The sequence below is a fragment of the Amphiura filiformis genome, chromosome 12, assembly GCF_039555335.1.
Source record: "Amphiura filiformis chromosome 12, Afil_fr2py, whole genome shotgun sequence".
Classification (NCBI taxonomy): domain Eukaryota; kingdom Metazoa; phylum Echinodermata; class Ophiuroidea; order Amphilepidida; family Amphiuridae; genus Amphiura; species Amphiura filiformis.
The window spans coordinates 30440851-30464084 of NC_092639.1; the positions used below are offsets into that span (position 1 = coordinate 30440851).

At 35.8% G+C, this 23234-nt stretch overlaps 1 protein-coding gene across 2 annotated transcripts in view; it reads left to right on the forward strand.

The window, feature by feature from the left end:
• LOC140166057 (uncharacterized) overlaps positions 1-23234 on the forward strand; it is a 69948-nt gene that overhangs the window by 8501 nt on the left and 38213 nt on the right. For both annotated transcript variants that reach the window (XM_072189435.1, XM_072189437.1), the window contains exons 2-6: positions 15006-15180; positions 16296-16437; positions 20248-20380; positions 20963-21052; positions 23122-23213. In XM_072189435.1, coding sequence (XP_072045536.1) covers positions 15069-15180; positions 16296-16437; positions 20248-20380; positions 20963-21052; positions 23122-23213 — 569 coding nt within the window. In that variant the 5' untranslated portion in view covers positions 15006-15068. The remainder of the gene's footprint in view (positions 1-15005; positions 15181-16295; positions 16438-20247; positions 20381-20962; positions 21053-23121; positions 23214-23234) is intronic.

Consider the following 23234-nt stretch of genomic DNA (forward strand, 5'->3'; position numbering starts at 1 on the left):
TAAATGTGATATTATAGCGATTCTTTAAACTATTTTGAATATATTTTCCAAATTCAAAGTGCATTTGATTATAAATGCTACAATTAATGGCACTTTTGCATTAAATTAAGCAATTTAAATACAACTTTTTTAACACCCTGTATAACACAATGGGCTTAACAAATATGGTGCAAACTATATATTTAATGAAAGGGCTAATTGCATACATTCCAAATATCAAGTTCATTTTCCAATTTAATATACTATGTAGAAATATTGGAGTGGTAAAGAAATGTAATTTTTTTGGTACTTTTCATTGGAATCACCCTGTATATTTTTTGGTATACCCTGTATATCCATTCAAACTTTACAGATTTGCAATCCTGACAATATATGCTTTCTAAAATGTATACCTTTACATAGTTTAGGTGATAACTTTTTGAAATATAATAAGAAATACAAAAAGGAGTTGATTTTTGACAAATTGAAGGATGTGACACAATTGGGTCCCACCTCAAAAAACATGACCATCTGCAAGCTAAGTTGATGAAGGAGTTTTCATTAAATGGTGTCATTAGATAGCTCATAGCAGGAGATTTTTAAAAATCAAGGAGAAAAATTTCTGCCACATTTTGTTAATAAATTATACTATTTGGAAAATTAATCGGATGTGACAAAATTGTGAACGGAATTTGTTGGCAAAAATTCAAAATATCGCTGTATCTACATATTAAGAGCAACAAGTGTAATTTGTTCAACAAATAGTAACAAGACTCTGAACTTTACTAAAACACACTAGTTTGCCATTCATGTAAAGTATTAGTCGATCTATTCCACATTGAATAAGGTACATAGATGTGAACGGAAAATGTCACATCCGAATTCAGAAATTTAAATGGTTCTCATGCTAGTTTAACTGACAACTAATACTTTGTTCATGTATGGCTGTATAGTGCAACTTGTTCACTACATAAAAACAACAAAAGCAGCTGGTAGGCTCAACATAGTTAAAAGTGGCAGCATTGGAAAATAAATGTCTGTTTCCAGGTTGCTAGTGAAATGTGGTTTTTTGACCACTTCTGACCCCTGTGCGCCCTGAAAGATAAAAACTAGAAAGGCCGATTAAGCTAATGGTGGTAGGCCATACAGAGACAATGAAAAATCACCAACAGTAAATTCTGTAACCCCATTATTTTTTACACACCAGGCCAGATATGTTGAAAATCAAAAAGTGGCGCCTAACCGTGAAATGGGCCATATATCAATGGCTGAAAATAATATAAAACAAAAGAATTTGAACACTGTTTTTGCCAATATCTGAAAAACAAGCGACATCCGACTCATTCACCTGATCATGCTACATATTATGGTACACTCTGGACAGGGACAGTGATTAAAAGAAAGAAAGAATAATAATAATAAAATAATAAAACAGCATTTATCCACGCTTTCTGGATTATCATCCCTCAAAGCGTGCCACGGGTCGATAGGCTGCCAAGCCCCTAAGGGGGGCGCAAGTTGGGCGCAAGTTGACCTCAATGCTGAGTGTGACAGACAACATGCCCGGGCTGATCCCCTGCTCTTTATGAAAAGCATGCAACTTTTACATGTCCAGATATTGCTCGTCTGGTACACGGGACCACCATTTTATGACTCTCCGAACCACGGCACGCTATGCACCCACTGTGGTGTCTGCACGTTTGGGCCACAATGAGTGGGATAGAGGATAAATGAGAAAGCTCATGATCTTACAACCTTCCGACAGATAGCCTAGCACGCCAAACTACATGACCACCCTCTACCTCTAGGCTAATACAGTAGCCTTCTAAAAAAAGAAAAAAAGAACAATGTTGTTACTGTCTTTTGGCATAGGTTGGTTAACTATGTGGTACATACTTTGACAAAGATACATCTTCTTCTTATATATATTGTCTATACAAGTTGCGTCCTTTTACCATGTGAGGGTCATTGAAAAGAAAAGTTGACCAAAGCTAGATGGGAAAACAGCCCTCGAATTAAGGATCTGAAGGGGCACGGCAACCTTTTTAGGGCAAGTTGATAATTGCCTTGGATTTTCACTGAAAGGGCAAGGCAGCACAGCAGTTTGTAATATTTCAAGAGGGCATCATGGCAACTGTTGAAAATTTGAGAAGGGCAAAGAGGAAAACACACACAAACATAGATAGATAATTTTATAATGAAGGGGCAGGGCTGGGGCACTGACGGCAACTTCATTAGAGGGCACAGGAAGTGACTGCCTTGGGTAAAGGACATATTTTGAGTGCATTATGGCGGGGGATGGGCACCCACGGCAAAATGCCATGGGTGCCGTGGGTTAATTTGAGGGTTGTGGGAAAAGGAAGTAACATGTTAGTGAAGTAAATATAAGATACTCCCTTTTGAGATATTACAGGCACAGTGTAGAGAATACATTGGGCATATAACTTTGTGCAATCATGTGAAAGTGAGCGCAGGTGTCATCGTTAATGACTCTTGTGTAGACATTATGTGCGAGCAAGCATCCATAAATGACTATCCAGCATGTTGCATAAACAGCTCTCTTATTTGTTGGTAATTTCGCATATGTTAGTCGTCTTCCCATTGTGATCGTTCTACAAATTGACTCGCTTCTACGCCATAATCTTTGCATGATTATCTGGAGTTTAGATGTGATCGGTGAGACTTAAAATTTGTTCTTGTGAAGTGCAAATTGTAGAGTACAATACGCCGACCCAGATTTGATCCAAAAGTGGAATACATTATGAGAAGGAAGTGTTGACATTATATTCATCTTATATTTGGAACTGTTTGTCTGAACCTGTTAACATAAGTGGCATTTAAAGGGCCATTCTGTGATCCACAACCTCATTCCCCCACTTTTCTAAAAAAAAGTTGAGATTTTTATACCACTGGAAAGTGGAAACCTCTGGCTACATAAATGCTTATGTAGACAAATTGTCTTGCCGATTAATGCGTAAATATGGTCAAATTTGAATTATGTTCTGGTATGGCCACCAGAATAAAATTACAACACAGTGGCCAACAGAGTATAGAGCAGTGTAATACACATAATCATGCACAACTGGCATGAAACGCAAAATCGGAATCAACTGAAATTTTGGGAGTAGGCTAAGCTTTTTTGTGGATATCTACTAAAAATGTCATGCAAGAGGATGCTTGGATCACAAAATACCAAATTTTAAGGAGGAGCACAGTTTGAATTTTAATCAGGAAAAGTTTTTATATATCACTGCGGAAAATAAAATATATTTTGCCCTCTCACACATGTGCCCCCACTTCTTATTCACTCCCAACTTCCTTAGTCTAACACAACCAAGTGCTCTCATTTACCGAACACATACGCTACGTATTGAGTGTGGAAGTGTGTACTGACTATTCTCTCAGGTGTGCCCTGGCTGATATAACAATTGGGACATAAAATCAATAATCCACTCCAGGCTATACATTTACCGAGTCTATGAACTTGGCGATGTTCGGTTGATGGCACCGTGGTGTTCCCTGTAAGTCATATTTGGTCAAATTACAGTGCCAGTGCTTTAAATGCACAGGACTGTTTTTTTGTGTGTGTAAATTTAGATGGGAAAATAAGGGGGAAATTTATTTATTGTTTATTTACGGTTATAAGATGCCATTTACATAAACAGAGAGACAAATGAAATTAAAATTGAATAAACATACCAGGGATTTTTCCATAACTTTCTTTAAAACTCTAGAGAGATTAGGCTGTATCCTAAAATGTCAGTTTGTTTTTGCAGAGAAATAATTAAATTTCTTATTTCATATTTTGTAACAAAATATTCATGAGCATTTGCACACTACAACCAAGCTAACTTTGTTACAATGAAATATGTTCCAGAATATTTTGTGGAATTTGGAAATAAATCCTATCTGCTATTCAATCTTAAAATGAAAACGGAGAAGATGCCTGAATAAAATTAACCCAATGACAATGGAGATAATTAATCAATGCAATTACATGTACAATGCCTTAATTAGCACTAGTTGTTTTCTTCCAACTCCATAATGCTGTATTTTAAATTAGTCAACCCTATTTGAAATTCACACTGCCGGTTGGAAGATTAGCAGCTCATGTCTTCCATAGTTGGTATATCGCTTTCAGCTGGAATAGCCCATTTAGAGGCAGAAAGCAACCTGTAAACTGGTCAGGTGAATCATTGCTCATTTGTAAGGGTGACCCCAACCCCAATATAAAGTGATTATCCCTAATCCAGTGTTATCATTGAAAACACAGGATTCACCAAAAGTACTGATTGCCCCCTCTTCTTAAAACCTGACCTCGCACTGTTGATTACATTTGTGGGTCCGTATACGGTGTGGATTTATTTTATGAATCCCCAACACATGGGGTTCAAAAATTGAAGCAAAATAATTGAATCAGTGGCCTTTGGCTTGAAAATACTGGTTACTGCAAGTGGGGCAGCAATGACGATAACCTGCACACTAAAATAAGGAATCCAAATTAGTGATTTCAAACAATATGACTTTTAAATGGCATGGAATTGCTTCATGGATCTTGGTAAATTTGAATTACCTGGGTAGTCAAATTTAATTTGCAGTGGCACATTTCAAAATGGGCTTGACAAATGACAACCATTTTGGGAAAGATACCAAAATTATTTAAATTAAGGAATCTGGGTATTATACGCACTTAAAAATTTAGTCTTGGAATGATGTTGTTAAATGAGGTCGTGCAACCAAGTCATCAAGGAAAGTCGTCATAGATACCAGGTGTTGTCACGTTACTACGGAAACGTCATAACAACCTGTCGAGTCAGTCATGCATACTAATCAATACAGGTAATATTGGATGTGTAACTAGCTTCCAATACCATTGATGATTTCCTTCTACATTAATATTACAACTTTATTACATCATCATAAGTAGTGTTCTGACATTCATGCTTGGGCCAATTTAAGGGGGTACTACACCCCTGTGGTAAATTTGTGACTATTTTTGCATTTTTCTCAAAAAATAATAACACACTGGTAACAAAAGTTATGTATATTATTGGGGCAAGGAATCCACTTACTACACTGAAATTTCAGTGACTCAAGACAAGCGGTTCAGTATGTATGATAAGAAATGAGGTACATTCTAGTGGTACCTCTTTTCTTATCATAAATAACAAACCACTTGTCATGGGTCACTGAAATTCCAGTATAGTAATTAGATTCCTTGCCCCTGTAATATACATAACTTTTGTTACCACTGTTTTATTAGTTTTTGAGAAAAATGCAAAAATAGACAAAAATTGATCGAGAGGTGTAGTACCCCCTTAAGCTATTTTATGGTAAATTTGTTCTTAGTTGATAATAAAAGAAACTACATTTTATTATTGTTTTATGTTCATTTTTTGGCAAATTACTGGTCAATAATTTCTGAAGATGCTGGAGCAATTCAGGGCCATGACTAATTTTAATAGCGGGAACACAGAAAATATTTAATAAATGTGCATATACATTTGTACATTGTATTGTGGAATTCTAATTATAAGTTACACATTGAGTATGAAAGCAGATTCAAATTTGATGGCATTTTGCAGCAATGCATGCAGCATATTACTAAGATATAATCATTCTGTTTACCTGTGTATAATTTCTTGTTTGTTATGAAGATGGATTTGAAGTAGGGCAAACATTTATCAAATCAATATCTGTTAATAGAATTTTGAAATTTATTTGTGACCCGTACCTATGGGGCCTATCTCTTGTTGACCCACATTTTATGATGTCAAACTCAAATCAAATAAATTTTTATTTTCAACAAAAATGCCCATCACAGCCACATGAGGAAATTGTGAAGTAGAGCATATAGTAATTCATGTTTTTTTTTCATTGATGTAGTTGTTCGGTTTGATTGAAGATATGTTTTTATGATTTTGTTGTCTTTTGGTGTGTTTTTCACACTGTTATTATACGTATTTGGAGTGGTAAATTTGTAAAATGTAATGTAAGCACCGGGAAAATGCACGATTTTTAGAGCAAATTTCGTGCTGCAGTTTTGGAAAATTCGCAATTTGTGCGATTTGTCCATAATATTCCCAAAATTGGCACATTTCCCCCAAAACGTTCAAAATTGCAGTTTTTAAATTTAAAAAATATTTGTTCTCCTTTATCGGAAATATGCCCCCGGCGTGTTGCATTGGTTAATTTTCTACATGGATTGTATTGCAGATCGCTATGATTTCTTTTAATTGAATAGTGAAAACTTACGTTTTTTGGAAAAAGAATGTACTTTAAAAATGGATATTTTGAAAAAATCTTAAAATTCACGGCCGAACTAAAAATTCGTGATTATACCCAAAATTTGTGGCGTTTTTGTAATGCATTTTGAAGCACTAATAAGATATAATAGCAATGAAAATATTTGATATTTGATTTGCCGACTTCAATGTTCATTTTGTACGATGATTATGAGAGCCACGGCGCGCGAGAATGTGAAGAGCGGGGGGGTAGGAGCAACAAGTTATTCATGACGATGCGTGAGATTTTACTCATTTTCCAGCTTTTTATGTGAGATTTACTACCTAGGCGTGAGATTATACTACCTTGGCGTGAGACCGTGAGAAAGTGACCCAATGCGTGAGACTCACGGCCAATGCGTGAGAGTTGACAGCCCTGATGCACATTTCTGTAAAAGTGGTAATCTGTAAAATTATTATTATAAAATTATTTTTAAGTGCCTATTTGACATTGTTGATCTTCATTGTGCAGATGCATACAGGGCCGTTCCGACCATTAGGTCAGGTAAGGTGGTCGCCTAGGGCGGCGAGCGCAGAGGGGAGCAAAAGAAAGGAAAAATGGAGAAAGAATAATGAGAGTGGTTAAAGAATGAAAACGGTCGTGGGCAGTATACAAATAGTCAAAACTGATGCGTTTTCAAGGGGGTACCCCCCCCCCCCTTACACTTTTTGGTATGCTTTGGTAGGGCGGCAGGGAGAGGCTTTGCCTAGGGCGGCAAAATCCCTAGGAACTGCCCTGTATGCATAATTAATAGGTAAAGAAGGGCTGTAATTTGAAATGTATATAGAGACAAAAGGAGAGAAAGGCAGAAGTTGCAAGTGGAATACAGAAATTGTGAAAGAAAGAAAAGACAAAATACTTTTTGTCAAATTAGAGCAGTCGTCAAAAAAACTTGTGTTTCTTTGTGAACATAAAAACTGAGAATGGCAGCTTTTCAAATGTGAGGCGGTGTGATATACATTGTTGTCATAACATTTTTATCATCTAGACAGAAAAAAATAGGTTTTCAGGTCAAACAAGGAGCTGATGTTCACTCGTTCAGTATATTCCTGACAATATTTGTGTATTGAATTCTATAAATATATATGGATGCATGTGAAAGTAAATTCAAACTGTTATATTTATGCACATGTGAAATTGGGAGGTAGTAGTTTAGTTGAATAGTCAAACATCTTTGCGTATGACCTGAATTTTTACCCTGAAATTATTAACCCTTTACTACCTTACTAACCTCCTTATATTATCATATTTTGGACCTAACCCTTTACTACCTTACTAACCTCCTTATATTATCATATTTTGGACCTAACCCTTTACTACCTTACTAACCTCCTTATATTATCATATTTTGGACCTAACCCTTTACTACCTTACTAACCTCCTTATATTATCATATTTTGGACCTAACCCTTTACTACCTTACTAACCTCCTTATATTATCATATTTTGGACCTAACCCTTTACTACCTTACTAACCCCCTTTGAATATTGTATTTTGGACCATAGGCATTTATGAAAGGAATATATTAGTCAAAATTGGCTGTACTGAAATACTATGTGGATCCAACTCTGGATGCTGTATGTAAAACAGTTCAAATCAAGTATGTGTAAGCGTAAACAATTTAAACTGTTTATATTTTTTTAGACCATTTGTACATTTGCAATTGAAAAGTGTGCCGAGGCTTCAAAAATTGTACCTGTGCATTGCACCCTATAAATCACTGCACTTATTTAAAAAAAATTATTTGACTACCTCACACTCAAAAAGATTGTTCTGAATGCTCCCTGTTTTATTTTATTTTATATTTTTGCAGCTACAAATGACAAATTTTCAGCATTTTCAAAGTCACATGATATCAAACTGTAGCGGCCTACTATTTGTGAAAGCAGATATAGATATTTGTATACAATGTGTCACCACCTACTCATCAATGGAGGAATGTAAGAGGATGGGGATATTATTGAAATCGGAAATAAATTGTAGCCTGCTGAGTTGGATATGTTCTAGCAAAATGTTTTGGCCTTGTCATTTTTTTCTCAGTCGCTATTTTTACAGTATGTTTGTAATAATGGTGGCTTCAGTACTCTTTGTTTATTTCTATTCACTTGTACAATTTAGTGTGCATTTTTTGTTTGATATTTGCTTGTTTTTTTAAATCACATTGACCAATTTCACTTCTTCCTTTAAGTGAATTTCCTATCACATACATCTATTGATTGAATTCTACAAAAGTTAATGTTTTTGCGTGATGTGATTAATTTGTCACACTTTGCCCAATTTTAAATATTTCACTTGTTTTCAAATTTACAATTATAGGCTTCCGTACATTGACCTATACATAACAGGAATATATTTGCACATTGTTATTTTCATGGTAGGTGCTAAGAATGCAGAAAGTACAAAAATTACATGGCACAAAAATTGTTCACTTTTACAGACCCCTCATCTTTCACCTTCCTGCATATTACTGTCAAAAGTAATATCTGTGATATCAGTTTCACACGGTGAGAATTGAGCCCTGAGGTCAAATCTAGAGGGCAACTGGTTCTAAGTCTAGTGCCCACTGCTGTATAAATGATTTCTAAATTATATTTTAAATCATGTTTGACTGTTAAATGAATCAAGGTTATTGAAACTGATCATTTCAGAACACATTTTCGAATTATGTGTAATGGATGTGATGGCAGTAAATTTTACGCTCAATAGGGGCTAAAACTGCTAAATGCTGAGGCTGGTCTCAAATAAGGTACATTTTGCATTGTCTAAGAAGACTTTGCTACTATAGGGCAATATAGAGCAAGAAAGCAATTTAACACTTCTAGTCTTCCGCTGCGCACAGAAAACTTAACCTACTACATAATTTTAATTATGTAGTAGATAACACAAAGATAGGACTGCTTATCTATGGTCTCAGTGAATATAGACCTGCTGTCTACAGATGATAGCTATTTGTGTTATGTACATTTTAAACAGTGCTACATGCTCTCAATTAATGTAGAACTACTGTCTACTGAAGATAGCTCTTTTTGTTATCTACTATGGTCTCTGTGAATATAGAACTACTGTCTACTGAAGATAGCTATGTGTGTTATGTAATACATGTACATTTTAAACAGTGCTACCTAATGCTCTCAATTAGTATAGAACTGCTGTCTACTGAAGATAGCTGTTTGTGTTATTTACTTCAAATTAAATCCATGCTACATAGGTTCTCAGTGAATATAGAACTACTGTCTACTGAAGAGTTTATGTGTGTTATCTATTACATGTACATTTTAATCAGTGCTACACATGCTCTCAATTAATAGAGTTCTAACTGCTGTCTACTGAAGATAGCTCTCTATGCTCTCAGTGAATATAGAACTACTGTCTGCCGAAGAGTTCTATGTGTGTTATCTGATATATGTACATTTTAAACGGTGCTACATATGCTCTCCATTAATATAGAACTGTTGTCTACTGAAGATATCTGTTTGTGTTATTTACTACATATTATAAAGCAGTGCTGTATCTGCTTTCAATAAATATAGAACTGCTGTCTACTGAAGAAATCTATGTGTGTTATCTACTACATATAAAGTTGTGCTACCCATGCTGTCAATAAATAAACTGCTGTCTACAGAAGATAGCTATATGTGTTATCTACTACATATTAAAGTTGTGTTACCTTTGCTCCCAATGAATATACTGCTGTCTACTGAAGATAGCTATGTGTGTTATCAACTACATATTAAAATAGTGCTACCTATGCTTTCAATGAATATACTGCTGTCTACTGAAGATAGCTACGTGTGTTATTTACTACATATTAAAATAGTGCTACCTATGCTCTTAATGAATATACTGCTGTCTACTGAAGATAGCTATGTGTGTTATTTACTACATATTAAAGTAGTGTTACCTTTGCTCCCAATGAATATACTGCTGTCTACTGAAGATAGCTATGTGTGTTATCAACTACATATGTGACACGATCAGGGGAAATGAGTCGGATGTCGCTAATATTGATTTTGAGATATTGGCAAAGAAAGTGTTAAAATTCTTTTGTTTTATATTGTTTTCAGGGATTGATAAATTGATGTAACTGCACAAAGAAAAGTCATATCAACATGGGGTTTTCAGTTTCTGAAAGCTCTAATTGTCCTCTATAGAAACATGTGTAAAACTCATTTTCAACCAGGGCCGACACGTGACTCATTCCCCTTGATCATGTCACATATTAGTGTTACCTATGCTCTCAATGAATATACTGCTGTCTACTGAAGATAGCTATGTGTGTTATCAACTACATATTAAAGTAGTGTTACCTATAGATGCTCTCAATGAATATATTATAAGCTGCAGGGACAATTGTGTATTTGAGATTTGTTTACTGAAGATAGTATTGCCATGCACTGAAGGAAGCAGTCTTTTGATTAAAAAATGTTATCAATTGATGAGTAGAAATGTTTTCTAATTTGATTAGGAAGATAGCGTTTCTTCAATCAAGTCTTCTGAAGATTTGTATTTTGCATCAGGCAGCCATTAGAGAGCAACTATTCTTTCATATCACATATGACTTGCACAATGCACATTATTCCTCTCATACAAGATTTCTATCAGTGCTGTATGTGACATGATCAAAGGAATTGGGTTTAAATGTCAAAAATATTCAATTTAAGTTCTTTACATCAGTTACTAACCCTTTCACAATGCTACAATTTAAAACAAACCCCATGAAAAGTGAACTTCTCATTACCAAGTTACAGACAATTTATCAGTTGCTGAAAACAATAAGAAACAAAAGAATTTGAGCGCTTTTTTTGCCAATAACTCAAAATCAGTATTAGCGTCATCAGACTCATTCCCCATGATCGCGCCACACATGCCTTGAAGGTTTCATGTCTGTAGTGATTAACATGGGAGCAATATCATGTCAACCGTGAATGTGTGATGTAATTTTTTCTCCTCCTTATTTATTTATTTTTTTAATTCGGCAAATATTTTGATGACGTGATATCATGCAGTCTAAGTTCATTTTTAATTTTTTGAAGCTATGTAAGATTTATAAAAATTTCCTACGCAGTTGAGGCCCTCTTACGTCATAAAAGTGATATTGGTCATGATGCAAATAAACCAGAACCATTGGAGATTCTACAAACTACAAAGACAGAGGAAACTTTTGATGAATAATCTCTACATGTAGTAATTTAAAATTTTTTTTTTTTTTAGTAAGTTCAAACATGACAAGTATCAGTTTAGTTTTAAATTTACGCAGATATATACATGTACCGTGATACAAAGACAAGTAAATGGTCCACGGTTCAACTAATACACACATTTATGTAGGATGCAGAGGATTGCTTCTAAAGAAGAAATTGGCTCCTAATCTAGGGTCATTAGCCTGGCACTAGCATAAGGATGTCTCCAAATTGATAAGTGTCCCCGGGGTGAAAAGCTTCAAGATAATGATGTTAACGTGGGAATTTTCAGTGTAATAAATAGTGTGTGCTTTTTACACTCTTTCTGGATGCTGCTTGGTTTAAAATGCTCATAGAAATTTCTCCAGTGGAGTGGTTAGGTTTTTGAATATACATTATATATTATATAGGAAATCCAAAAACCAAATTATTTGAAAAATAATTATAAGTGCAAGCATTCATTCGGTGAGTAATGTGGGTGAGAAATTCTTTATCGGGAAAAAAAATCTGCCCGTACCATAATTTCATGCAAGTATAAATTATCCTATAAGGGCCACAGGTATGTATGTGGACTTGTGAATGTACCAACCAAAAACATGATATCACCGACAAGTGTCATACCATTGGAAATTTCAGAAATTATAGAATGACAAAATCAGCTTCAGGACAAACAAACGCACCCAAAAAAAATTGCAGTATGATTTATGCATATGGCCCAAAATTTTACAAGTGAATTTCAGACTGAAACAGGCCAAAGGGAAGATCGAAGCACATTGCAAATTTTGGCCAATTTTGTTTTAATGGACTGTCTATAGACCACTTTACAGCATTGTTTATCAACAAGGTGAGGGACCAGTCTATCGATATGCTTGGACGAACCGCTACACTGTTAATGACTTTCTTGTATTTTATAAAATGTGGTGGGCGATTTAAAATGCACGTGCCCTGATCAAACTACGATGCGTACGCACACTGCAGGGCAAAGAACAATGGAAATTACCATAATTCGTGCACATACTGCCGGACAATGACGTCACATGTCAAGTGGTCTATACATAAGGCCCCAGGATTGTCATTTACCAACGATATTTGATGTACTGTACGGTACACTGACTGGTATCAAATCTTCATTTTTAATGGAGCAAATGTGTTGCTGAGATTGTGGTTCAGACGATCCTCCTTTAAAGCAGCAATCTTTTTAGCAGTCATGACTTAGCTGAGTTATATGCCATACATACATGCATGAATGCATTGATTCTCACTTCATTTCATCCACGTAAATCACCTTTCACCCGATTCTTTTGTGATTTCTCACTGCATACACCATGTATGAAGAGGGAAGATGCTAACTAAAATATTATAGCGCATTGTGCTGCCTTATAGTATTTTGTTATCAATATGATGTCGGCATGATGTCACTCATGCTGGTTTGCTTTATCCGCTGTTTTTGGCTGACATTCCACTTTGTGACCTGTTAAATGGATACTGAATGTTGCACTCAATGAGAGAAATCACAGAATATATGCTGTGAAATAAATCTGACTGCTTGGAAAGCAATTCCAAAAGTTTGATTTTGTGATCAGGGGAATCAACTTTAACCAATATGTACAAAAGATCAGAAAAGTCAAATTAATATCTCAAATGCTCAGTGCCAGAAGTGGGTACGTGCAATGGCTGCCTTGTGAACATTTGGCAATTTCCACAAGTGTATATTGTATTCAACTACACATGGCAGCTATTGCAATTGCCCACTTTTGGCACTGAGCAGTCAATCTTCTCTGCATGTCAAGTAAATTGAATGGAACTGGAAGCCACTGATGTACAAACCAATATCAGTGTACCAGTAGAAAACGCTTGGCCCTGTTTGAGCATGGTCTATGGTTCGAGCTATTGGTATGTTCTTTTGAACAGATTTGAACATCCAGCCTTGATTGGGGCTGACTACATCACATGTAGAAGGACATGAAGTTTTACACATATACGCCCTAAGTAGTGGTTCTCCCAAATTAGCAATTACAAAAGTTTTTCACTGCATCAAATAAGAAACAATGATTTTAAGTAATACAAAAATACAGGTAGCAGCCTTTGAATGTATATCCCATTTGCGTCTAAACTCTTCGTATATTTTCAAATCAAATCCGTTTAAAGGCAGCTGGCAGTACTGCAGTGGGCATTCAATATTTTTAGCAAGCAATTGAGTTCACGTTTTGTAGGTCAGTCATCTCAACTGGCTATTCCATTTGAAATCCTTACTCCCCCTGTTGAAGATTTTGGAAATATTTTGCACAAGGGGAGAATAAATTTCAAATGGAATGGACATTATTAGGCAGCTCCAATTGGATTTCATACACCCCCACAGATAGATTCTACCTGAATCTTTCACAGAGGGAAGGTGAGTTTCAAATAGTGTTGGTTAAATATGCTAATTCCACTTGAAATTCATACATCATGTGGAAGATATTTCAAAAATCTTCCACAGAGGGCAGGGTGGACTTTAAATAGAATATCTCAGTGTTGGCTCCATGATGTACAGGTGGCTGATGAACTCTATCACTAATTTTTCAAGTTTCCTGATGATTATTAAAGATCTTCATAGCCTAGCAGGGAACGAGTGACCGGATTTTGTCAGTGCCAGCCATTGTCCCCACGCAAAATCTTGGTGTCTCGATTTACATTTGGGCTTTTTCGCGTCAAGTATTGTGTGTAAATTGTGAATTAGCGAGAGCGAAATCTGCCAAAGGGTACTTTGGATTGTCGCCAGTTAAATTATATCAACTACCTGTTTCAAGTGTGGATACTCAGTGTATACATGTAAATAGATAAGTTTGCATTATGATAATGTTGAAAAGAAAGTCAATTTTGTAAAGGCTTATAATGGACTGAATGGTTAGGTGATTGTCAATTTAGAGGCTCTTTAGTTCACATGTGAACATTAAAAAAAAAAAGATTTTACACGTTTAGCAAAAACTTGATTCTATGATTCTATTTTGATTCAATGTCAGAAAGGTGCTGTCTACTGAAGATGAAGAAGTATCTCCTGAAGGAATTGATTTCAACTATCTACTGGATGATAAACAATATACGTATTGATATCTACATTGTACTGTACTCCCTATTCCAGAAAAATACAGCACTATTTCTTTCTTTTTTTTTGGATTAAAAAAATATTTTGCCAAATTTAACACAGCTAAATCTTAATCCTTTAGTTAGTTTAGCAACAAAAGTCAAATTTTAATAGTTTTACAATTTCTGTCACAAAATTCAAAGATTTAGCATTTATAATCTGTAGCATAGGTATGAGTTTGCTCATAAAGTTAATATTTTATGTTAATTTTGATATTAAAAATGGGTTAAAAAACACCATAAAAATGCATGTTTTTTGGCCCTTATTTCCAATGCCTATGTTTCATTTGGCAAAATATGATAATATTTCAGAATCACAAAAAAATTAGTGCTGTATTTTTTCTGGAACAGAGAGTAGATAAAGACAAATCCCATTCTTATTCATTGAGATTAAAAAGTCATAAAATTTTATGTATTTTGATTACTTCTACTTGCAGATTTTGATTGTAGACCATTGATCATAACGCTATTGGAAAGGGAAGAATAAGCAGTGTACCAGCATGCCTTCTGCAGGGGCTGTGGCTGTTCCTACCATCATACCGCTGAGGGTACCTCAAGCAGGCAAATCAGCAAGTCAGATTGATACCAATACACTCGTTGAAATCAAAGCTGGTAAGTTCAAAGAATTTTAAAAGCAAATATCAGTGATTTGCTTGTGCTATAAATGAAGTAAATAAGGGAGCGGTCATAATTTATGTTGGGAAATTTAGGTGGGAATGTAATATTTTTTGTGAGCAAGAGGGGGTCCAAAATTTTTTGACAAGAAAGAGGGGGTAATGTGAATTTTTAAATAGAAATGTTCATAAAATAAGGGGGAAAGCAGCATTTTTGAACGAAAGCAAGGGGGGAACAAATCCCCATCCCCTCCCCTGGCATAGTGACTGGTCCCTAAATAACACAGGAGAAATATCCTGATGAATACAAAATCTGAAATCAAAACGAGGGTAGGATAAAGTAGGTCAATACCTTTATTGGACTATTCCAGATGAAATCCATATACCCCTTATGGAAGACTTGACCTTAATCTCCCACACAGGGGGTGTAGATTTCAAATGGAATTACCCATTCTGGTAGTCCAATTTGATATTCATGCTCCTTGTGTAGGAGAGTAAGGTCATTTCTTCCACAGGGGGAGTATGGATCTCAACTGGAATGGCGTATTATCATGTGAGTGAGGTTTTGAAAACCATGGGTAACCTACATACACTAGCAGTTCATGCCAGGTTTAGCAATTTACACTATAACAGCAGTTGATGCTCGGGATAGTAATTCACACCAACAGCATGTATTTGTGATGTTTTATGAAATTTCTCATATCTTTCCCACCCACGCCAAATGAAACTCATGAAACAAATTTTAGTCAGGACCATTAATGTTCTATATGGTATAGTTGCCCAACTCCATGAGGCTTCTATCAAATAGAGTACATCCTGCCCTGTGTAAGAAGTCTTTTCAGCTGTGAGATGCCTTATTTTGTATTTTTTAAATCTTTTGTGACCATTTTAGTGAAAGTGTGCCCTCCATGAAAGTTACTGTGAAAAAGTCCTGGCTACACCAATGTAGACAAATGTTTGTAATCATAAGCAATTAATTATTCAGTTTGGCTTTTTTAAACTTTCATAGCACATCACACAAAGTATAGAAATTAGGAGTATAGAATAAAGAAGAAATTATGTTGGTTGCATCAATATTGTCTGTAGATTTACTGAATAATTGTGAATTTTCAGATTCCGGCACGTCAATATACTTCACATCCAATGGCAGCAAGCCAATGCCATTCCGTAAAAATGACAAGAATACCATCAAATACAAAGGGCCTTTCCTGTTGAACCAGGGCAAACGTAGTATCAAAGCATTGGCAGTATCCAGGTAAGCTTTCTGATTTTCTCTAGCTGAAGGATTATTACAAGCCTAGAAATCTGATTTGTGCAAAGATTCTTGTAAACATAATCCACCAAAAAAACGTTGACAACGTAAAGAAAGCAGCAAGTTTAAAAAGCCCCCACCTCGGCCCACTTTTGGAAACTTGGTCCCATTTGTAAAAGATACTGATTTAATTTTTGTCATAATTATCAACTTAAATTATTTCCAGAAGTGTTATGTATCTTTAATGTGCCGATGCGATATTAAGTTGTTAGCATAATTCTGGAACGATCAGAAAGGTTATTGTGTTGTTCTTGGCCAATATCCTATATATGTTTTGTTTTATAATAATTATTAAGTTCATGACCAATGATTGAATTAAACGAATAACAAGTAGGCATGTTAATGGCAATGATGCTATTGTTTAAACGTTAAAACCACCGATTTGCTGTTGATATTCAAAATGGGACCAAGTTTCAAAAAGTGAGCCGAGGTGGGGGCTTTTTAAACTTGCTGCTTTCTTTACGTTGTCAACGTTTTTTGGTGGATTTTCTTTCTTTTTATGAATGTAGCCAAGCAGCTCTAAGCTTGGAAAGTCATCGGTTACTGAAGTACTCCATAAAACGAATAAAACGAAAAATAGATGTTTGAAATTATGTTATCCTTGATTTATGACAGTAAATAATTTAATAAAACTTTATCAGCCGTTTATTTTAAAACTTGCTGGTCACAGCTACCAGCGTGACTGTAATGTTAATATACATATACATTTTAATATACTTTAATTATTCAAGGCAACTAAGAAATGTAAATATGAACAACACATACCCAATGTTGACGATGCCAGCGAGACACAGAGTCAGTCCGATTTCAAATTGAAACTATGTAGCAAGGCTTGTACTACGGAAGCGTCTAAGTGCCACGACTTAGCAAGATAATTATGTTTTAATGATTGTGATTTTTGTAACCCTGCGGGCAATCTAGTTGGATATCCAAATTTCGCGTTGATAGTTCTTTGTAGCCCTAAGGGCAATCTAGTTGATTTCCTTATTAAGCGGCGGTTGTTGGCGGTCTTTCGCGGTTTGTAGTTTTAATTTCCTCATTCTTCATGCCCTACCTTCTATCGGGGATTAATTTATAGTTTAAGCTCGTTGGATAACTATACTTCATGTGTGTGGTTCTTTGTAGTCCTGCGGGGCAATCTAGTTGAATATCCAAATTTCGCGGTTGATAGTTCTTCGTAGCCCTAGTTGGGTTTCCCTATTAAGCGGCGGTTGTTGGCGGTCTTTCGCGGTTTGTAGTTTTAATTTCCCTCATTCTTCATGCCCTACCCTCTATCGGGATGACTATACTTGGCGGTGTGCGGTTCTTTGTAGCCCTGCTTGGAAATCTAGTTGGATATCCAAATTTCATGGTTGATAGTTATTTAGATTTATAGATCTAGTTGGATTTCCTATTAAGCGGCGGTTGTTGGCGGTCTTTTCGCGGTTTGTGGTTTTGATTTCCCTCATTCTTTATGCCCTACCATTTATCGGGGCTTAATTCATAGTTTAAGCTTGTTGGATAACTATACTTCGCGGTATGTGGTTTTTGAAGCCCTGCGGGGCAATCTAGCTGGATGTCTGTATTGAGCGGCGGTTGTTGGTTGTCTTTCGCAGTTTGTGGTTTTAATTTGTATGATATCCAAATTGCGCGGTTTTTGGTTCTTTGTAGCCCTGCGGGTCCAATATAGTTGGATATCCCTAGTGAGCGGCGGTTTTTGGCATTCTTTCGCGGTTTGTGGTTTTAATTTCTCTACTTGTTCAGGCCCTGGCCTCTATCGGTGGCTAATTTGTCTTTTAAACTGGTTGGATATCCATATTTCGCGTTTGTGGTTCTTTGTTGCCCTGCGGGGCAATCTAGTTTGACATCCCTATTGAGCGGCGGTTGTTGGCGGTCTTTCTCGATTTGTGGTTTTTAATTTCCCTCATTCTTCAAGCCCTGCAGTCTCGGGAGGGGGGGGGGGTAATTTTAATAAACAATTTCCCTGAGAATAAAACATCTTGCTTTGATAAAAAAAATATCACAATAGCACCAGATGTTTAAAATTATGTTATTCTTGATGAACGAAAATTAATTGTTTAATAAAAGGTTGTAAAAAAAAAAAAAAAATGGTCATCGGATTTCGAACTCCAGTCCCCAGATTAGGAGTCCAAGTCATTTACCATTAGACCACGGGAGGCGGCTGTGAAATAGCGTGTCGATGTACAATATTTATTATATGAATTGATGTGTCGTCCGAAAAGAACAAAAGAATTGTGAAAAACTTGATTTTTTAGCGAATGGTGTTCTGAATGTGTATGTAAGGTATTTCAGAAATTGCTAGGGTATAATTGGAAGTGAATCTGAAAAAGTGGTGTGAAGGTGATAACCAGGTAGACCTGTAGCAGTGTCCAAAAATTCTGGATCAGTATGATTTGCAACTAATTTTCGCTATGAAATACCGCGTGAAATGGAAGCAAAAACATTTGTTTATTACTGAACAATAATTGACTGTAGGATTGGTGGCCCTTTTTGAATTAATGAGTTGTCAAGATATTACGCCTGGGACTGTAAATAACATTTAGCATGGTTTTAGCCACATTTTGTACCCAGCGAAAAATAACATCGAACAATAGAAGTCAAGTGTTTTAATGTTAGCTGTAAATATAGTCTCAAGGAGCATCTGTTATTAGTCTTCTTTATCAGTCTTTTTTTTTTAAAAAACTTGCTGGTCACGGCTACCGCGTGACTCTAATATCGCAATCAATATGGATTTGCAGATTTGTGTAAACATTGACAGTTGACTGAGGAAAAATGATATTCCATGAAGCACATGAGTTTGACCATGGTTTGACTAGTTTACAATAGATTTGCACATATTTCTTGGCCTGTATTATCAAGGTTGTGGTGTATCAATTAGTAATTTAAAAGTAAGTCTTAAAAACAAGTCCAATGATGTTAAAGACTCCATTAATAATTGCTGGCAAACAGGTCAAAAGGTTAACTTGGACACAATTTAACTGTGCAGAATCAGAAACAGACTCAGGTGCTACAATTGGATGACTTTCTACTGGTATAACTACATGGGAGTGGCTGAAATTTTCCCCTTCCCACACTAAGATGTTCCTCTGCTTTCCCCTTCCTCCTTTTTCCTCTCTACTCTAGAATTCAATTTTATTTAAACACCTGGGGTAAAAAAAGACTTTTCCCCTCTGAGCATAACTTTTCCTGTACCTGCCAACCCCCTCATAAAATGATTCTGACACAATTACTTTTCTTTGGTTCACCTCAAGTTTGATATTGACATCAGTGTGCCAACAAACCACCCCCACTGCACGATTAACTACCAGTGAAATATGCACCTACGTCTCTACTGAACTCGGTAGTGTACACAGCCCTTTTTAAAGGGCACGCGCCCCCAAAAAAAAAAAAAAAAAGGAGAAGAGAAATTGGAGCAAAAGAAAAGAGAAACACCTGTGTGCATGTGATTTTGACGAAATTAATCTCTTGTTTGATCATTTCAGCTTAAAAAAAGCAAATTTAGGTGCACTTTGTGTGAATTTGTTCCATGTAAGCTTCAATATGTTATATTTACACGTTCCATGATCCTTTCTTAGCTTACCAAGAAATTCACACCACCCGGTTGCTGAAGTTCTGTATACGCGCCTGGAACTTGAGGTAAACCGCTCATCCGTGTTCTGTGAATATTATTGAAACATTCTGTGGCGAAATCAGTCAAATGGACCAATATAACTTTTTTGTTTTCCATTTATTTTGTATTTTCCTTACTTATAGAAATGGATTGAGTGAGAGTGCCGTTGTAAGCAAGACATTCATGGTGGAATGGTGTGAGCCTGATGATGAACCCTGTGAGGATGATGATCAAAGCTTTATTATGGATTCCAGGCCTAAGAGCTCAATGATGAGGGTAGGTGTAGGATTTCTGATAATATAGATTATGATTATTAAAAAGGTAGACCCCAAAAAAACGTATGCCCTATCAATACGAACATGATGGCAGAGTATGTATAAGGCAATTTAAAAAAGGCTTTGTCTCAGAAAACTGCAGGGTTTTTTAGTCATCAGGGAAAGAGATAAAGAATGTTTACTGTGAAGTAGCAAAAAATTAAATAAAACAAATAAAAGTGGCCCAAAATGCAACAAAAAATTATAGCCTTTATCAACTTTCCAAAAAATAAAAATTACATAATTGCATACCGTTTAGGTTTTGTTTCATATCCTTCTGAGACAAGACATATCTGTTATTTTTGCCAGAAGTGGTAACTTTTCGAGATGTTTTGATTTGAATGAACAAAGTATCAACAGTGCCCTAATGAATAAAAACTTAATGTGTTCGGTTCCTAGAGTGTTTCTTTGACCCAATTTCAAATTAAAATCAATATGGAAAATGTGTTTTGTAGTGTGTTAAAAATAATTGGTGCTATTTAAGGTACATGATATCTCAAATTTTCTGGTCAATTATTTGTTGTCTTGTGGTTCTTCACTATAGAGATCCCACCAGTATTCAGATATTGAAGACTTTGTAGATGCAGCTAGAACTAGCAACAACTATGGAGCATTAACACACAGTCATACATTTGTAAGTATAATGTGACTATACTATGATCAGCTCTTAAGGTGGGAATTATTCGTTTTTTGTTACTGCACGAGTCAATAAAGTTCCAACTTACGTGCGCGTAAATTCACAAAAGCATGTGTCATTCACGCAAAACGCAAAGCGAAGTTCGCGTAGGTGCTGCGCCTAGCTGTGTGTACGCCATTCTGTATCAATCCACGATGTTATGAGTCCCGCCTATTACGAGCTGATCAGAGTATATAGAGTTTTGTTCTTCCACCTATGAATGGGAGATTTTTTTTCTACAATTTTCTTGGCATTTTATAAACGGGGCATAACCAGATTTTTTTCTTGTTCTGTTTTCTATTTTGCATTGAGTCCTTCCATTAAAACAATATGTTTCCTAATTTTGAGTTGTATTGCTCCAGCAGTTTTGAAGAAATTACTGAAGTCATATCTCTTCCCAAAAATTTGACTGTTTTTATTGCTCACTTTGTTTTGTTATATTGGGCTATTCCAGATGTATTCCGCACCCCCACTATGGAAGATATTTAAAAAAAATATTATTCCAGCTGGAATTGAGATGTGTCTAGAATTCCAGCAGTCATTTTTAACACAGATTCCGGCTGGAGGGTATGGAAGACATTAAAGGCACTTTCAGTGATTTCACAGGAACATTAAAAAAAAATGGAAATTTGTCAGAGTTGCTTAGAAATAAAGAATAAGTCTACAGAATTTCATTAAACCACTTTTCCCCTGAATACATCGACAAATTATTCAAAAAACAGAAGTTTTAGAAAGGTTTTCTACTTCAACTCAGATCGACTCGAGAAAATCGAGATTTTAGTACAGTCGCCACCAATCTACTGGAAAAACTTCCTAAACAAAAGATTAAAACAAAGGGGAAGTAAAGTCTAAATTGATTTAAAACAAAGAAACAGACGCATAATTTTTGTAGTAGAAAACAAAATAAGCAATTAAAGGTCACCGAGGCAAACTAACGGTCAATTCAAATATGAAAAACAGTTAAAATTGTGTATTTTGTTTAAAATAGTAGCTACTGATGTAATAAGTAGTAGAAACAATACATACGCGTGTTAGTGCGATGGAGAGTGAGCTTCTTTCGATCTCGAGTCGGACTTTTGTACTGTCAGTATCAAAAGTCCAGAATCATGCAAATGCTTTATTTTGTCTAAAATACATGGCTTTCGACCGAACCACTAGCAGGCTATGTTAGCACATCTATGCCAATTACAAAGGTACCAAAATCTGAATTTTGATGATTTTTACGATCGTCCGGATGAGCAAATCACTGAATGGGCCTTTAAGATTAGGTGAAATTCGGGCTGCTAAAATTAACAAAAAAACAAGAGTGGGAATTGTGAAAGGCCATGATGTGCCTATGGAAGACATTCATATTTCTTAATATTCCGGCTGGAAAATGGTAAAAAATGCTCCAATTCCGGCAGGATCTTCACTTATGGTCGCCATCTCGATTAACCTATGAATGACATTTACAATTTACTTGAATTCTGGCTGGAAACTGAAAAAATGTTCTAATTCCAGCTGAAACCCTATGGAAGACATTTACATTTACTTGAATTCCGGCTGGCCATATTACCACAATTCCGGCAGGGTCTTCCATGGGGTTTTCCTGACATGTGAATTCCGGCTGTCAATTTAGCCCCAAATTCGGAAGTGTCTTCCATAGGGGGTGCGGAATACATCTGGAATAGCCCATTGTGTTTATGCTTTGAATTTGTTTATGCGCTGTGGACTAGATGTAACGACGCTTTATAAAAGATTTGTGTATGTATGTATGTATGTATGTATAGGAGAGTTCATATCTTCCGGTTGTGGTGACCACTATTCGCAACGTTTTTGTTCACACTATCTATTTAAAACGAAACATATCTTGGGCATTAAATTTTACTGGGGTAATGAAGAAAAAATATGAATGTTCTTCTGATAATGAAATCTCAGTTTTGATGAAGAAAAATTGGGGATGAGGCTGTTGATCAGGTCACACCCCTTTAACTTCATTACATTTTATTTAAATAACTTTTTGGGTTTTTTTTTCTTTCTCCATACAGCCTGTAGGCAACCCAGCACCCACCATGGCCTACAATGCTTGGGGGCCTCAACCTGTGGCCACTATGCAGAAAACACCAGATTACTTATTTCAGTGAGTATTTAGTATTGTTGA